The 19,993-nt window shown below is 38.3% G+C and overlaps 1 protein-coding gene across 1 annotated transcript in view; it reads left to right on the plus strand.

The window, feature by feature from the left end:
• LOC126248535 (hemicentin-1-like) overlaps nucleotides 1-19,993 on the plus strand; it is an 838,517-nt gene that overhangs the window by 215,628 nt on the left and 602,896 nt on the right. The window contains exon 8 of the mRNA XM_049949594.1: nucleotides 13,322-13,466. Coding sequence (XP_049805551.1) covers nucleotides 13,322-13,466 — 145 coding nt within the window. The remainder of the gene's footprint in view (nucleotides 1-13,321; nucleotides 13,467-19,993) is intronic.

The raw sequence follows: 19,993 nt of genomic DNA on the forward strand, positions 1-19,993 counted from the left end.
CTTCAAGTATGACCCTTACAAGCAATGGGTTCAGTGCACCAATTCTGCCAACACATTCAAAAATGCCACCATGAAAAATGGGGCCAAGGCATTCTGCTCCAACACAACAATGTGTGGCAACATGCCAGTCACCGGACTATTGCCACCACTCGTGAACTAGGGTTTATTGTGCTGCCCCATCCTACATACTCACTGGATCTGGCTCCTAGTGACTGTGACCTATTTGATGCAATGAAAGAGGTCAAGTGGTATAAGAAGTTCACCACTAATGATGAACTGCATGCAGCTGTCCACCAGTGGCACCCATAGAATGGTTTGTTATGCAAATACGGAAGCTGCCAGAATGATGACACAAGCGCGTAGACATTGGCATGGAATACCTGCAGTATAATCCTTATTCATTTATTCAGTAAATGAATTCTGTGAACACAAAAGAAATGTAGGTCCAATCATTTTTTAATACCGCAAGTACAATGACTACTTTGTCTCTGCTGTAACAATGTTCTATTGTGAAATTATTCCTGACACCAGTTTTGACTGAAACACTTTTCTGCAATCCGAGATCATATCATTTGGTGTCCCATGCTTCAGAATGATCACTTCTACAAGAAATATGGTTAGTTTTGGAGCTTTGGCAGAGTGTACTATCTTGGAGACAGTGTAGCAGGAGATATAATCAGTGCATACTATTACCCATTTATCTTCATTTTTCAGCTTGGCAAACCTCCTCCCCCCTCCCTCCTCCCTCCTCCCTCCACAAACAGATCAGCTTCAACCAGGTGAAACAAGGCAATTGCCACAGGAATTGATACCAGATGTCGTACTGTGGCTTTCATAATATCTGACACATTGGAAGAGACCTGACCAGTGATAGCTGCCTCTGATTCCCTGATTCCCTCAAGGGTCTTCATAAAACCCTGATTACCTGATGCTGTTATGATAATACTTCAGTATGGATGGCTGTAAATGAACTGGGAAGATGAGCAATCATTTCTGTTTCATTGGGTCATAATTTATTTTAGACACTGTTGCTAGGGTTAATCTGAATTCTGCATTTACATCTTCTTCCTTCTTTAATGCCTCTGTGGTCTCCAATAATGCTATAGCTTCCCTTTTTCAGCTGCAGTGTTCATTACCACAGCCTCTGTGCCCTCCAATAATGCTGTACCTTCCCTTTCTTCAGCTGCAGTGTTCATTACCACAGCAGTCATAGGGGTATCATATTTGCTGTTATGTTCCTCCAATGTATATCAAGAAAAACAAGCGGTGTTCATGTGTTTGCATCCATTTTTGAATACTATTTTGGCATTGTATGTTTGAAACATCTTGCCAATTATCCAAACAAATCCTTCAGGCTAGTCAGCCAGCATAAAGAATGAGGATCAGTCACGATAGTGAATAGTCTGCCATATAAATAGGAATCTGAACTTACTAGTCACCCAAACAACAAGACACCCATTTCTCAATCAAAGAGTGTCAGGCAAAGTCATGAAGTCAAATCCCAGTGGGACCAAAGAATATTTCAGCCTGCCTTTAAACTAACATTCATCTCTCAGTGATGTGAAGATTTACCAGGAATGACGTGTGGTTCAGATTCCACATTAAACAGAAAGCCCCCATCCTCAGAAAGGTTGCTGGGGTATGTTAGGGACACACAAGATACTGAACTGGCATTGAATTGAAAGACTTTCACCAGGCCATTGAGGCCCATGGAATTGGATTATTCTTACTGAAATAGTAATTCTTCTCAAACTTGAAGAGTACTCTGGAAGCATAAGCAATGACATGCCTTCTTGGATTTGCACTAGAACTGCACCTATCCTTATAACCTATCATCATTTCAGTATTCATGTCAGAAAGTGCTTGGACTGCAAAGATGTCAGCACATTTGTAAGAACACAGAAAGAGTTTTCTTGCTCCTGGCTTCAAAAAAGTTTTGTGTCTCTCTACAGCAGTTCTTGTTGTGACTGTGCCTTGCATTTGAAATCCTTTATAAAGCATCTTTTGTAGTATCACATTCTGAGGATGATTCTCATACCACAAATGTGTCAAAGATTAATACTTCCACTATGGCTTTAATTTCTTCTGTATTGGCTTGGACTCAGTTTCCATTTACTAGGTGACCCAATATTTTAATTTTTTGGTTGGCAAAGACACTTCTTTTCAGATTCAGGCAGAGACTTTTGCAATGGGCACATTACAGCAGAGTTTTCAAGTTGTTTGGATGTATTCTAAATGTTCTTGAGAAAACAACAATGCCATTCTAGTAGCAAAAAGATGTCATCCATTTGAGATGTCAAAGCAGTTTGTCCATCATGCTTTAAAAGCCGGCTGCAGCATTTCAGAGCCAAAACAACATAACTTTGAGCTCATAGAGGCCAACAGGTGTTACAAAAGCAGTCCACTCCTAGTAGCTAGTCTACATATCTGTAGAGGAAAAATACTTCACTCCTCTCAGACAGCCCAAGGTGTCATTGGTTTGCGGCACTGGGTATACAATCTTTTTGGTGTTTTGGCAGACACTTATTGATGACATTTAGGCTGGTAATAAAAGTTGTTTGCACACAAACTGAGCTATACTTAACTGACAGCATGTTCTGCAAATGATTCTTGATGTTTACCTGGTATGAGTAACAAAAAATATATTATGAGTTGTCTAGCCAGGTTCCTGACTACTTTCTAAACACAATATTTTGATGTCTGTAAGTAGTCTTCTTCCATTTTGTCGACATAGATTCTGTATAAAATATTCTTCACACACATCTTTCATATTTTAATGACACTAATAGTTAATTATCACCACAACTGGTAAGGTGTTACGCTACTATTGATAAAGTACATTCAGTGCCTGTCCTGGTTTATGAGCAGTGTTATATCCCAATGTACAAAATTATATTCCATTCTGGATGTCACATTGTTTATCAGTACACTTCTGTACCTGTTATGTATGATTGATAGATACTGAAAAATATTAGAGATAAAATTTGCTACTCTTTGGCAAAATATTCATTGTGTTGTACATTTATGCCAAACAGAAACTTTTTTTGAGCCAGAGTATTTGTGAGTATTTGATCTCAGCCGTCTACTCTTCCACTTGAACATATTTGACAGACAGACTCTAATCTTCAATTTTTCCAGCTTCTTTCCATTTAACCATACCCAAAAAGCAGATTTTTTTTCAAAATAGTGTCTTTTCTGCTAATTATGATGAGCCTTTATAAGTACACTGCCTGACAGAAACAGGGATTCACCCAGAATGCATAGCCAGATGTCACTGTTACTTCGTACACATACTCATCGGCGGTGGGTATCTAAATGGTTACAACTGCAATTCTCTGTGAAAGATAGAATGGCCACTAGAGCACATTAATATTGTCTGTGTTCAGTGTTGTTAACAGGCCTGGTAGAGTATATAAAACGTATGAACAATGTTAGATGTTGAGTGATCACTGTGAAGGCCACAGAAATGCCACATCCTTGTGTGAGGCAGTATCTCACAGAATTTGAAGGGCCTCATTGTGGATCTTCATTCAGCTGGCTAGTTGAATCATACAATATCAAGATTTGTGAGGCATTCAGATATTAAGGTGGCTCAATGACGGACTGCATGGGAACATGAGGTCAGGCATACTCGTCATCAAGGTTCGGTTGACCAAGTCTAACTGCCACAAGGGAGGATTGCCATATTGTACACCAAGCACATCATAACCACTTCATGTCTGTGCCTGCCAGCTCTGAACATGTAATGGGCTCTCTGCAACATTCTATGTCATACCAAACCATTTCTTTATGAGTAGCAGTAGCTGTACTGGAGAATTACCATCCCATGCGTAACCTGCTGTTAACACAATAACACAAGTGGCTGTGTTTGGAGTGGCCCTGTGACTGAAAAGCACAGTTCTGCACTAACCTTGATAACAAATGTCGGTGAGTATGGTGGCGACCTTAGGAGAAGTCCCATTCTTCCAGTGTTTTGGAGAGGCACAGCAGTGTTGCTCCTGGTATCATGGTGTGGGGAGCCATTGGACATGACTTCAGATTTTGGCTGGTAGTAAATGAGAGAAATCTTTTGGCACAGTGTTACATCATGGATATCCTATGACCTCATGTGTTATCTGTCATGTGGTAGTATCATGGTGCCATTTCTCAACTCATGATGCTAATCTACAACTGGCACTTGCCTCTATGAAGTGCCTGCAAGATGCTGAGGTATTCTGGTGGCCATCAAGGTGCCCAAATTTGTCTGTGTTAGAACAAGTGTGGCAACAGTTCCGACATCAACTTGTGGTATCAAGGATCAGTTGCAACAGTTGTGGACCAATTTGCTACAGGAGAAGGTACAACAGCTTTATGACACCCTTCCCAACTGGATCAGTGCATACATCTAGGTCAGAGAGAGTGAAGTGTGGTACTGATAAGTAGGTCCATACTCCCAAGGTCTTTTAATTGGTGAAATAACATCACATATCATCTCAACCTGTGAAGTTTCAATTTTTTCCCTCTTCCCCATGTGGGTGCTTAACATTTTTTGGCAGGCAATGTATTTAAGCAACATTACATTACAGTTAATGCATCTTGTTAATACCATAAGTAGGCTAAGTGTTTTAATAACAAGCTGTAACTAGCTCTAGGATCAGTTTAAAATACTGTCCTGTCTACTACTATACTCATTAACTTGTTCATAAACCCTTAAGTTTGTCCTTCATCATGGTATCAATGGAACATGAGTTAGTAATTCACTAAAGAAACACCTCTGACAGTATTTAGTGTATCACGTTATTGGACATTAATCTGGGCTGCCAGTGCAAGCACTTTTTTCAACTTTTTCTCTGCCTCAAGCTTGAAAGACTCAAAACATTCATTGGAATGATCTAGGGTTACTTCAGTTACAAACATTATATGCCTAATGTCACTGTGAGAGCGTAATTAAAAAGAGAATTCACTTAATTCTGTTGATAAATTGGAGTATGGTAACTACTGCCTTAGATATGATGATGATTTAGAACTGTAGAAAAATAAAGGAAAATGACATTTCTTCGTAGTTGTGTGTACCCTAGCAGAAGTGCTAACAAATGACTGTTTTATAGATGATGGTGTGTTACAAGTATGTCGAAGAGGTTCAAAACAGTGTTATATTGTTGTTCTTTGGGCACACATGTGAGAAATTCTGCAATTCTTAAATTTACCACTTCTAGGAAAGCAAGTCAACATATTGAATTGCAAGTTTGTTTGAACATTTTCCACAATAAGTATAAAATATTCATTTTATAACATCAAAACTACTTTTGCTTGCTGCATAATAATACTTATTTATGTTCCAGATGCATTTCGCATTTTATTTTCAAGGCATCTTCAGTTAATTTATTATTTCTTCATCTGTCTTACAGAATGTGATGGGAGGAAATGCCAATTTTTGAAAGAGAGATGAATAACTAATAAATCCACTGAAGATGCCTTTAAAATTAAAGGAGCATGCCTGAATGTAAATAAGCATTATATTGCAGCAATAAAAAGGCATTTTGAACTTATAAAAGTATGTTGAATTATATCTCAGTAATACCTTGTAGCACTATACTCTGGTATAACGTCCCACAGAGAGAAAAAAAAATACTGCACAGAAAATAGTTGTTTAAATAATTATTTGCATTCTATGTACATCATTTCTCACTGTGAGGTGGATTGAGTCAGTTTCTGTAGGACACTTTTTCAATGAAAAATGTGACAACTTCCATGATATCAACTTATATGATGTCTTAGGTTACTGTTTTTTCTTATGTTCATGTGCATACATTAATTTGTAATTAACTATGTTCAATGTCTCTTGCCCTCTTTTAAAGAAACACACATACTTACTACTACACATTGACAAATTCTTCTACAGTGTAGAAGTTCTCCAGCTGATGTGATTTCAGCTTGTGGTTAGAATTTATTATATTACTATGGTTAGAGTTTTATACCTGAACACTGCACTGATTTCTGTGGCACAGTAAGGTTGAATGATAGTGTAAATAATTTTTCCCTCTATTATTATATTTATGAATGTTACTGTAGTTTTCAAGCTGTGATTAATCCATCAACTTTGGTTACATACCATTCTTGTCGACCATTCAGATTTCTTTGCAGAATTCTTCTCCATATAGTTCCTCTGAAATCATTACTTGTAAATTAATGCATAATAATACACTAAAGAATTAAAGTAAAAATCCAGATTAATTACTCTACATCCTATCACAGCGAAGACACAGACAGTGGAAAAGTCTTCAACAAATACATTTTAAGTGTGCAGAAATTGATCTCTAAGGTCTTCAGTACAGATTTTCACAGAGTCAGTCCATCACAAATTCACAGTTAATACTTGGAAAAATTAAAGTTTATGTCAGTAGAGTACTTTACTCAAAGCAAAAACTTTAATGAAAATTATTCATCAAATATTGACTAATTCACTAAGAAAAATACTTCAGTTGTGGCAAGTAATCTTACATATAGTGTATAATAATAGCAAACATGTTTTTATAACAAAACAATTCACTTGTGAAACTTGAAAGACATTTCTGTTGGATGGCTATATACAAATTTTTCCAAAGAACAGGAAGAAATTTTTTCAGTGTGGCTGCATTATGATGTACTTGCTGACCTAGTACTTCTTTGTCAGTTTTTACTGCAGATTGTGACATGTGTTATATAGATCACATACACGTTTGTGTTCTGCAGGAATTGCTAATCTTGGCATCCATCTTGGAGTCTGTTCTGGAATTTCTGTTTCTAATTGTGGTCAGTTCACCATAGCACACAGGATAAATCTTTCATCTCCATAGGCATTTTTGTTGAATGGCTATATACTCATTGATCAAAAGCCAGTAAGGAGCTTTTTGGCATGGGTGCATTATACTGCACATGCTGGTTGAACATTGGGGTATTGTTTATGACCAGAATTATTTTTCATCCAAGAATCAGTCACTGAACTGTAGAATTTTTGTGAAAGGGCTATCCAGTAGTTATCAATTATAAATTTTCACCAATCACCATAAATTTTATCTCCACCAAGTTGTATCTCAGTCCTAGGTAATTGCATTGATGAATTAAAGTCACCCAACCCAGTTGACATAATCTGCCTCTCTGAACACCATGTGACCACTGGTATAGGAACTAGGCCTAAGCACAATGAGAAACTCAGACAGGAGAGTACTGCAAATGTTAGAATAAGGAAAGGTTCTCATAAAAGTATAATTAAAAATAATGTAAGTATATTTCATCAAAATATTGGGAGTTTAAAGAATAAAGTAGATGAACTTCTGGTTTGTTTAGAAGATTTAGAAGCTGAGAATGAAATAGATATACTATGCCTGTCTGAGCATCACATTGTTACTGATATGGATAAGGTAAATGTAAGTTGATGTAAGCTCTCTGCACATGTAATGAGAGAAAATATGGAGAAAGGAGGAGTTGCCATATATGTCAAAAGTTATCATTGTGCAAAAAGTATAGAAACAAAAAAGTTTTGTGTAGAGAAACATATAGAAGCATGTGCCTGTGAGCTTAAATTAAATAAAGGCACATTTATAATTGTAACTGTATATAGGTCCCCATCAGGAAATTTTCATCTATTTCTGAAAAATTTGGACTCCTTGTTGTGCTATTTCAATGTAGATTCTCTTAAAGAGGGTAATAGGAAAAATGACCTTGAAGTATTACTTGGTTCTTTCAATTTGACACCCGTTATTGATTTTCCTACTCGGGTGGTAAAGGATTGCAGCTCACTGATAGATAACTTCTTTATAGACCAAGATAAGTTTAACCAGATAAATGCTCAGCCTGTTGAGAATGGTCTTTCTGATCATGGTGCACAGCTAGTTACAATATATGACATAGCTCCATTCAGCAATACTAAACAGTCCTCCAAAGTAGTACGTTCAGTCAATGATTTAACAATTGCAAATTTCAGGGAAAGCCTACAGCAGTTAGACTGGGATGAGGTGTACCGTGAACCTGATGCCAATTTAAAATATAATTTATTTCATGACATTTTTGTATATGCATTTGAAAACTGCTTCCCCAAGAAAATAGTTAAATATACTCGTAAGAAACCTTGTAACAAACCATGGCTTACTAAGGGTATAAAAATATCTTGTAACCGGAAAAGGGAAATGTATCTGACAGCAAGAAAGAGTAGTGACCCAGAAACTATCAAACATTATAAAAACTACTGTGTTATATTAAGAAAAGTTATTAAAAAATCCAGGAGTATGTGTATCATGTCTGAAATCAGCAACTCTGATAATAAAATTAAAACAATTTGGAATATTATTAAACGAGAAACAGGTCAACCAAGAGCAGAGGAAGACAGTATTACCATCAAATTGAATGAAAACTTTACGAACAAAGAGTCAGAAGTTGAAAATATTTTTAATAATCATTTTCTAAATGTTGTGGATATAGTAGGATACAGGTGTTCATTAGAAGATGCTAGGCTGTTAATGGAAGAGGCCATACCTATGCAATTTGATACAATTGAAATCTCACCCACTTCTCCCTCTGAAATTAGGAAAATAATAAACTTGCTTAAAAGCAGAAACTCACATGGAATTGATGGCATTTCCAGCAAAATACTAAAAGCTTGTTCTCAGCAGATAAGTAAGATTCTCAGCCACCTGTGTAATAGCTCTCTGGAACAGGGCATTTTCTCTGATAGACTGAAATATGCTATTGTTATACGTTTGCATAAAAAGGGGGATAGATCTGATGTCAACAATTACCGTCCAATCTCCCTTCTAACAGCTTTATCCAAAATTTTTGAGAAAGTAATGTATTCAAGAGTAGCTTCACATATCTGTAAAAATGAAGTACTAACAAAATGTCAGTTTGGTTTCCAGAAAGGTTTTTCAACAGAAAATGCCATATATGCTTTCACCAGTCAAATTTTGAATGATATGAATAACCGAACACCACCCATTGGGATTTTTTGTGATTTCTCAAAGGCTTTTGATTGTGTAAATCATGAAATTCTGCTAGACAAGCTCAAGTACTGTGGCATGAGTGGGACAGTGCACAAATGGTTTAATTCGTACCTAACTGGAAGAGTACAGAAAGTTGAAATAAGTAGTTCTCATAACATGCAAAGATCAGCACATTCCTCAAACTGGGGAACTATCAAGAATGGTTCCACAAGGGTCAGTCTTGGGTCCTTTGTTGTTCTTATTATATATTAATGACTTGCCATTCTATATTCATGAAGAGGCAAAGTTAGTTCTCTTTGCTGATGATACAAGTATAGTAATCACACCTGACAAACAAGAATTAACTGATGAAATTGTGAATACTGTCTTTCAGAAAATTACTAAGTGGTTCCTTGTAAACGGACTCTCACTGAATTTTGATAAGACACAGTACATACAGTTCCGTACAGTGAATGGTATGACACCATTAATAAATATAGACCTTAATCAGAAGCATATAGCTAAGGTAGAATATTCCAAATTTTTAGGTGTGTCCATTGATGAGAGATTAAATTGGAAGAAACACATTGATGATCTGCTGAAACGTTTGAGTTCAGCTACTTATGCAATAAGGGTCATTGCAAATTTTTGTGATAAACATCTTAGTAAATTAGCTTACCACGCCTATTTTCACTCGTTGCTTTCATATGGCATCATATTTTGGGGTAATTCATCACTGAGGAATAAAGTATTTATTGCACAAAAGCGTGTAATCAGAATAATAGCTGGAGTCGACCCAAGATCATCCTGCAGACATTTATTTAAGGATCTAGGGATATTCACAGTAGCTTCTCAGTATATATACTCTCTTATGAAATTTGTTATTAACAACCAAACCCAATTCAAAAGTAATAGCATTGTGCATAACTACAATACTAGGAGAAAGGATGATCTTCACTATTCAAGATTAAATCTAACTTTGGCACAGAAAGGGGTGAATTATGCTGGCACTAAAGTCTTAGGTCACTTACCAAATAGTATCAAAAGTCTGACAGATAACCAACAAGTATTTAAGAAGAAATTAAAAGAATTTCTGAATGACAACTCCTTGTACTCCATAGAGGAATTTTTAGATATAAATTAAGAAAAAAAATATTAAAAAAATAAAAATAAAAATAAAAAAATAAAGAAAAACAAAAAAACACAAAAAAATAATGTTGTTATATTAACTTAAGTATGTTGTTAAATTAACCTAATTATGTCATGTATTGAAAAATTCGATTCGTTCCACATCATTACGAAATATCGTATTCATGATCCATGGAACTTGTATTAATCTAATCTAATCGAAGCATATGGTAAGTGTCAGATGGGAAGAATATTAGCACTATATGATCATCATGCCATTAGTCTATCCCTTAATTTTGTACATGGGAAGCATGATTCTTGAGGACAATTAGTACTGGATAATCTGGTTAACTCGCTACATGGCTTACAAAGTATGTCTAGAACATTAGAAATTCAGTGACCCATCCAATTGGTTAGCACTGGTATTCCACACAGAGAGAGGGGGGATTGTTGTTAAAATGCTGCTTAAAATATTTATTTGAAGGTAGCAGCAAAGATGGGACACTAATTCCACTAGCATTAACAGTGAAAACAGCTGTTATTGAGATTCTTCACTTAGTCTCTCTGCCGAAGTGGCATATCCCACTTACTTGATGTCCTTCATGGTTTTACTGGGTTGATCTACAATTGTGATGATTTTCTTTCTGTGTTGTCATCTGAAGATATACTTTTGTGAGATAAGACGAGTTAGTGAAACATGCACCAATATCTTGCCAATTAAAGCTTGTCATACTTATCAAGTTGGATGGATCTAGGATCCATATGGATATGAAAGATTGTTTTTTATAATATGTTTGAACCATTTCTTTGAATCTTTCTGCTCTCATGCCATTTTGTGGCATAACAATATTTAAATTTATAGGCAAGAGATTTTGACTTGGTTGTTCTAAGTCTGAAAAATATTCCTAAAAACTGTTTTAAATAATTTGTGAATTGCTTGTTTTGCTCATCATTCAGAAGTTAGATGTATCGTATTCACTGCGTAATTTAGTGACAACTGCCACTTCTTTCTTAGCAGTTTTTAAATTTCTTAATTTGCCAATCCAGTCTCATGAAATTTCCATTGAATGTGTCTGCTGCTTTGCTCAGTGACAGTGCTCCAAGCATTACACTTCCTGTGGCTGTATCTAGGTCACATTTTGTTGCAGTGCCTTAGACAATATGCGTATGTATGTTTACACGTCTGCTAAAACAAGTAAATTATTTATTTGCTACTGCACCATCCAGAAGTGAACTGTGGGGAAAATTATTATAGTGTTACAGTGTGTTCCCGCACTCATATAACAACAAGCTGCAGTGCACATCATGATAAGAAAGAGTCTACAGAAGTATTTAGGGACTTCGGAAAGTAAGTAACACATGGTACCCTATGCTAAGACAATTCCACAACAATAGTGGCACATTGGCAGAAGAGTACATATTCCTGGTTTCTTGGAGACACAATTCTGCTGTGGTATGGATAACATGTCCATCACAATGTGTGACAGAAATGATGTGGCAACTGGAAATGTGCTCCAAAGTTTATGAATGCAAGACAGTATGATTTGTCTGGACAAAAAGGTCTAAATTACATACAGATTCACCATAAAGTTCTAATAATGTCTAGATCAAATGCAATCTCATGTCCAGCTGTAGTGAAATGTGACCAACAAATTGATGAAGGATGCACATATGTGGGTGATGCTGATCAGGTAGTCCTTATCTTGCACCATGTGATTTCCATCTTTTCGGCAAGCAGAAGCAGCATCTGGGGGAGGAGATTTTCCAACAATGGTGACATCTATATAGCTGTTCTTGAATAACTCTGTCACCAAGGAGCAGATTTCTGTCATTGAAGAAATGAATGATTGGCTGAACATTGTGACTGTTGTTACAGAGACTCAATTGCTGTGTTGGAAAACAGTGTCATGTGTCTGTGTTACTTTGAGGTCTGCTGCAACATTCAATAAAAGTTACTCGGCATACCATAATAATGTGTGACTTATTTTCTGACATCTCCTCAATAATACATCACATTGTAGCATTTCTATTATTACAAAAACACTCTCAGCACATGATTTCACTCTACACTGCTCACCTGTAACAGTTGTGGGGCTATAGGATTCTCTGCAAAATAAAATATCTAACTCCAATATCACAATTTGTAACATTGCTGTATAGGAATTGGACACACAGTCATAGCAGAGTGGGAACTGGGGAGGTTGGTGACAATGACAATCACATGAGTCTGTCTTGTTGCAAAAGTGCTACTCTCAGCAGCCTTTATTTGGAGCAGTGTCTCTAAGGTAAGGAGCAGACACATTCAATGGAAATTTCATGAGGCTATATTGAGGGTTTAAGAAATTAAAAGTGCTTGAAAAGGAACTGAAAGATATCACTAAAATTTTCATATAAAAGTATTGTCTTGAATTAACAGCTATCTGCAAAATTTCACATCCCTAACAATGAAACTGAGTATGTGAAAAGATTTCAAAACTGTTTGTTTTGATCAACTGCTTGTCCTTCTGTACTTTACTATTGAATGTTTTAAGCAATGTAATATAGTCTGTATCTTAATTATAGTGTGGGTTGCTGCACAAAATTTTAACAGACCATGTACAAGTGACACACATGCACAAAGAAGCATCTCAAGCAGGGAACTCTCTATGGAGATTGTAGGGAACCCACACTTGCAATGCCTCACCATGTTTCAGCAGAATTAGAGGGTATTATGACACTATGGATGTAAAAAAATGTAAATGGAAGGAGCATAGTTATATTATGTAGATTTCAGTAATGTATACACTATGTTGTATTATGAGAACAATGTTTACACATAATTTTTGAGACAAAGAAAAAAGAATGCGCTCAACCAGCCATATTCCAAGTGAAGATAGTGAAAAGAACTTTCTTTTTGCTGAAGTAAATTGTGTTAAAATTTGGAATTCTTTTCTTGTTTTACATTTACATATGTTACAAAACATGAAATATAATAACTGTGATATAATTAGTATATGGGAAGAAATAATTTTAAGTTATTGAGTTCAATCATTAAATCAAAGGATAGTAAAATAAAAACTAGTGTGAAAGTATAAAAATAGTTCTCATTAATATTGTTGATTGAATACAGTCATTCTTTATTCAAGCAATGGTGTAAAATCATACTACATGAGACTATCAATATCTGCATGCCAGAACATCAGCATGAGAAAAAAATATGGTAGAAATAAAGAACAAAAGAAATATAAGGGTATCTGCATGAAATATGCTCTGTATTTCAGATGGACCCGTTGTTACTGCTGAAAAGGAGATAACAGCTGTTATTAACAAGCCTATCACTTTGCGATGCCAAGTTGAATCCCTTGTACCATTTAGCATCAAATGGATCAAAGATGGACAGCTAATCAAAAAGACGGAGAAATATGAGTATGTGTCAATGTTCAAGCCAATTAACTGTCTGAAAGGTATTTTAGAATGACTATAACAATTTGTTGACATGCTATTTATTGTTTTTATTATTGCTGGGTGTTATAATTTGCACAATCAATGCAGAAGATAGGAATCAGTTTGCTGTAGAACTATTTCCATTTTTTAAGAACTGTAATACGACTTGTGTAAAATATTATGGTTGTGCCACAGGTGTTATGCTTCACAATTCACAAATTAAACAGTATTAAACATCAGTCACACTTTTGTTATAAGTAGTATGTGTTTCGTGGTCAGACCATTATCATCATTATCATCATCAAGTATATTTTCTTGCTTTTTATAACTCACAAATATGTAGCCAGTGATTTGTCAAAGGCATAAGAGGGAAAAATCCTGTGTACAGTTGAATTTGAACTCCATTGACAAAATTTTGGTGACTGTTCTGGTCTATTGTGAGAGTATTTTGGTATAAGTGTCCTGTGTTCTCCAGTGGCTCTTTACAGAGTTATTGTTCTTCATTTGATTTCTTTCTCCCATTTATATTTGTATTGGTAATGAAGGGAAAATATCTGTGCAACAGAGCATATGTTAGTACTTGAAGTTGAAAACAGTAATACCTACTTAACCCCCTACCCACTCTCAAACTTTCATTCTGTTTACTGATGAAAAGTTGGCCAATATACACTCCTGGAAATGGAAAAAAGAACACATTGACACCGGTGTGTCAGACCCACCATACTTGCTCTGGACACTGCGAGAGGGCTGTACAAGCAATTATCACACGCACGGCACAGCGGACACACCAGGAACCGCGGTGTTGGCCGTCGAATGGCGCTAGCTGCGCAGCATTTGTGCACCGCCGCCGTCAGTGTCAGCCAGTTTGCCGTGGCATACGGAGCTCCATCGCAGTCTTTAATACTGGTAGCATGCCGCGACAGCGTGGACGTGAACCGTATGTGCAGTTGACGGACTTTGAGCGAGGGCGTATAGTGGGCATGCGGGAGGCCGGGTGGACGTACCGCCGAATTGCTCAACACGTGGGGCGTGAGGTCTCCACAGTACATCGATGTTGTCGCCAGTGGTCGGCGGAAGGTGCACGTGCCCGTCGACCTGGGACCGGACCGCAGCGACGCACGGATGCACGCCAAGACCGTAGGATCCTACGCAGTGCCGTAGGGGACCGCACCGCCACTTCCCAGCAAATTAGGGACACTGTTGCTCCTGGGGTATCGGCGAGGACCATTCGCAACCGTCTCCATGAAGCTGGGCTACGGTCCCGCACACCGTTAGGCCGTCTTCTGCTCACGCCCCAACATCGTGCAGCCCGCCTCCAGTGGTGTCGCGACAGGCGTGAATGGAGGGATGAATGGAAACGTGTCGTCTTCAGCGATGAGAGTCGCTTCTACCTTGGTGCCAATGATGGTCGTATGCGTGTTTGGCGCCGTGCAGGTGAGCGCCACAATCAGGACTGCATACGACCGAGGCACACAGGGCCAACACCCGGCATCATGGTGTGGGGAGCGATCTCCTACACTGGCCGTACACCACTGGTGATCGTCGAGGGGACACTGAATAGTGCACGGTACATCCAAACCGTCATCGAACCCATCGTTCTACCATTCATAGACCGGCAAGGGAACTTGCTGTTCCAACAGGACAATGCACGTCCGCGTGTATCCCGTGCCACCCAACGTGCTCTAGAAGGTGTAAGTCAACTACCCTGGCCAGCAAGATCTCCGGATCTGTCCCCCATTGAGCATGTTTGGGACTGGATGAAGCGTCGTCTCACGCGGTCTGCACGTCCAGCACGAACGCTGGTCCAACTGAGGCGCCAGGTGGAAATGGCATGGCAAGCCGTTCCACAGGACTACATCCAGCATCTCTACGATCGTCTCCATGGGAGAATAGCAGCCTGCATTACTACGAAAGGTGGATATACACTGTACTAGTGCCGACATTGTGCATGCTCTGTTGCCTGTGTCTATGTGCCTGTGGTTCTGTCAGTGTGATCATGTGATGTATCTGACCCCAGGAATGTGTCAATAAAGTTTCCCCTTCCTGGGACAATGAATTCACGGTGTTCTTATTTCAATTTCCAGGAGTGTACATCTCAGATATGCATTCACTGAAAGCAACGCAAGCACAGCACAATGGCACAATGCTGAATTGTTGTTGCAGTGATGGCAATCACATCATTTTTACATACATACACAACCTTAAATGTTAGAATAGAAGATACTGGACATGTGAGGTATGCCAGAACAGCTGATCTGGAGGAGAATGTGTTACACGCAATTTGTGACAATTTTTCCACCAGAAGTGAGCACATCGCATGAGCCCTAGACTCAAGTCAAACAACTGCTTTGCAAATTCTTCAACAATAGCACTTGTAAGATCCACAGAAGGTACAGTTGTTACAACCTGCTGAATGGAGTTTGAAAAGTGATTGCTTAAGTAATGTGCTGAAAACTACAACTTCCCTGCTTTCATATTGTTTGCAGATGAGGCCATATGGCTTGGAGCACCATGTTCAACAGTAGACTTAGCCATATATGGGGTGACAAAAATCCACATATATGTGGGGTGACTGTACTTAATGTACTTCCTCATAGTCTACCCCCAGTAGATGAGTGATCAGTGCAACAGAATGTCAGTCCTAAGGGCCCGGGTTCGATTCCCAGCTGGATCGGAGATTTTCTCCGATCAGGGTCTGGGTGTTGTGTTGTCCTAATCCATCATTTCATCCCCATGGATGCGCAAGTTGCCGAAGTGGCGTAAAATTGAAAGACTTGCACCCAGCGAACAGTCTACCTGATGCGAGGCCCTAGTCACATGACTTCCTGACAAACTGATTGGAGTCACGTACAAAATATTCTTTCAGCCTGTCATCCCACAGTTGCTAGAAGATGTGCTGCAAATAGTTTGTCAGATTGTGCAGTTTCAGCATGACTGGACAACAGTACATTTTGCACTTGATATTAGGAACCACCATGACATGCAGTTTGGTCAACAGTAGACTAGTTGAGGTGGCCCTGTTCCCTGGTCAGCTTTCTCACCACACAGGGCACAATGGATTTCTTCTTCTGGGAGTATGTGAAAAACCCAGTTTATGCAACTTCTGGTGATACTCAAGAAGTCATAGATTTTAGGACTGTTGCAGTTGTGGATATAGTATGACAAACTCTTTGGATTCTTAAACATGTAAGACAGTTGATGGTGCATGATTGTGCAAACTACCATGATCATGCTGGTTGATATTTAGAACGATACCTGTAAGGAAACAGTTCTGCATTTGTTGCATACATGCTGTATACTGACAGAACAGATTGCACATACTGAGAAAAAATTTGTGTGTCGTCTGAGGGTTTTTATGTTACTCTTTGTTTTGTTATGTACAACTTGGTGATTGTAAATTTCAAATCACTGCTGTAAAGATATTTTTGTAGATCAAAGATAATTATGCTAGCAAATCAAATAAATCATATGTATTTTGTTAGTCTGTAAGGAGCTACTGCAGAACATGAGTTCCTTATACCAAAATACTCAGAAAATATTCCTGAACAACATTTGAAATTTTGGTGGTGGAGTTAGGATTCATCCTGTACACGAGGACTGACATTTCTGGAGAGTAACCCCTTATTAGCAGCACAGTGCTTTAAATTTTAGAAAAATAAATAAATGTAGCTTTCTTTTCATTTGCAAATCAGTTACTGTATGTTTTCAATGAAGATACAGTGTTTACTGACTTTTTAGGGACTTCATAAGGGCTTTCAATCTTTTAAATCATTCTGTGGTATACTATGTGATCAAAAGTATCTGGATACCCCCCAAAACATGTTTTCCATATTAACTGCATTGTCCTGCCATCTACTGCCAGGTACTACATATCAGCGACCTCAGTATTCATTAGACATCGCAGAATGGTGTGCTGCGGAGCTCACGGACTTTGAACATAGTCAGATGATTGGGTGTCACTTGTGTCGTACATCTGTATGTGAGATTTACACACTCCTAAACATCCCTAGGTCCAGTGTTTCGATTGCGATAGTGAAGTGGGTACTTGAAGGGACACGTACAGCACAAAAGCATACAGGCCGACCTCGTCTGTTGACTGACAGAAACAACTGACAGTTGAAGAGGGTTGTAATGTATAATAGGCACATATCTATCCAGACCATCACACAGGAATTCCAAACTGCATCAGGATCCACTACAAGTACTATGACAGGTAGGCAGGAGGTGAGAAAACTTTGATTTCATGGTCGAGCAGCTGCTCATAAATCACACTTCATGCCGGTAAATGCCAAACGACTCCTTGCTTGGTGTAAGAAGTGTAAACATTGGATGACTGAACATTGGAAAAATGTTGTGTGGAGTGACGAATCATGGTACACAATGTGGCCATCCAATGGCAGGGTGTGGGTATGGCAAATGCCCGGTGAACATCATCTGCTAGTGTGTGTAGTGCCAACAGTACAATTTGGAGGTGGTGATGTTATGGTGTGGTTGTGTTTTTCATGGAAGGGGCTTGCAACCCTTGTTGTTTTGCATGGCACTATCACAGCACAGGCCTACATTGATGTTTTAAGCACCGTCTTGCTTCCCACTGTTGAAGAGCAATTCGGAGATGGCGGTTGCATCTTTCAGCACAATCAAGCACCTGTTCATAATGCACAGCCTATAGCAGAGTGGTTACATGACAATAACATCCCTGTAATTAACTGGCCTACGCAGAGTCCTGACCTGAATCATATAAAACACGTTTGGGATGTTTTGGAAGGCTGACTTCGTGCCAGGCCTCACCAACCGACATCGATACCTCTCCTCAGTGCAGCACTCGTTGAATAATGGGCTACGTTTCCCCAAAAAACCTTCTAGTGTGATTGAACGTATGCTTGTGAGAGCAGAAGCTGTTATCAGGGCTAAGGGTGGGCCAACACCATACTGAATTCCAGCATTACCGATGGAGGGCACCACAAACTTATAAGTAATTTTCAGCCAGGTATCGGGATACTTTTGATCGCGTAGTGTATTAGACAAATTTGATACTTATGACAGAAGAGTTAACTGGAAGGAGTGGTTACATTCCTATCCTGGGCCAGTATGAGAACATTTTTTTCCGCAAGCAACTTATCATTTGGTGTGCCCCCATCCACTTTCACCCATGTGATTTTTCACTGCTAACTGGGATACACACTGTATGCAAGCCTTGCATTTGGGTTGCCCCATTCACTGCTACTAATTTCGATACATCCTGCATAGAAATCTTACAGATGTGGCACATTTGGCTCTCCTCTCAGCTTGATGACCCAAGTGGCAGCTTGTGTTGCTTGTGCCTTAAACCAGCCCTGGTCCTATCTACCAAACAAAAACAGCTGATAGACATAGCATGAGAAAACAGCTCATTTGGATAAGATATCATATATCCACTTCTTTTAATTCTGTTTGTTAAGGGTCTTCCTAAAAACCTGTCATCATCTGTAACTATGATATTAACTGATAATGGAAACCTAGTTAGCTTCTCCTAACATTTCTCTGCAGGACATGAGTGTTGACCTAGCCAACAACAGTAAAGGGCTATGACCCTGACCCTTGTGTGACAGGAATAAAACAGCTCATATGAGCATCATACCATCAAAGAACCATTCAACATATCTAGAATCAAGAGTTATTGAAAATAAAGCTATTTAATGTGTCAATGAAATAAATTCCTTGGCCGCTCTGTAACTAATGCTCTATAGTGGAATACACACAGCAATGTAGATCTGAGCAGTTTGAGTAGCCCTTGATATGCATTTGATGACTCAGGCAGACATGTGATCTGATTACCATTAAAATAGTGTACCTTGTTCTTGTCAACTCAGTAACTTCACATAGCCTTCATTTTTAGGCATCAGAATGCAGGAGACTATTGGTATAAAAAATATGTATCCAATGACCATGATGTGATTATGATGTGGTTAACACTGCACACAGTTACAAAGCCAATTCATTAAAGAAAATCCTCTCTTATGCATTCATGTTTCTGAGATAGTTTCATTTGTAAGTAAGAATATACAGTGACTTGAACAAAATAATAATGTGCATGTTCACTGTAGTCTTAATAATGGTATGTTCATCTCACAACCCAGAGTCAGTAAATGCCATAACAGTGTGAGAAATGTATGAAACATGTAATAATTGCCATATCTGGTAAAAGCAAAATAAGAACTCATTTAGCTGAGTTCACAGTATACTGGTTGAGCATTTTTCCGTCCAGTTGATGAATTTTTTCAGACAAAATTATTCTCAATATCTCTTTAACACAGAGTACTGTGCTGCCATTTTTTGTCATACGGAACTTAGGTGTGACTCTCAATTTTAAATTCTCTATAAGATTCTGCTGCTTTCTGGATTCACATATTACATAAAAAAATGATAAGTGGAGAGGAAAAACATACATTTTGTAGCCTCTTGTCATAATTTTTTGTCTCAATTGTTATGGTCAGTTGAGAAAAATTAAGAAAATTTGACAAGAAGCCATG

Source organism: Schistocerca nitens, chromosome 3 (genome assembly GCF_023898315.1).
Source record: "Schistocerca nitens isolate TAMUIC-IGC-003100 chromosome 3, iqSchNite1.1, whole genome shotgun sequence".
Taxonomy (NCBI): Eukaryota; Metazoa; Arthropoda; class Insecta; order Orthoptera; family Acrididae; genus Schistocerca; species Schistocerca nitens.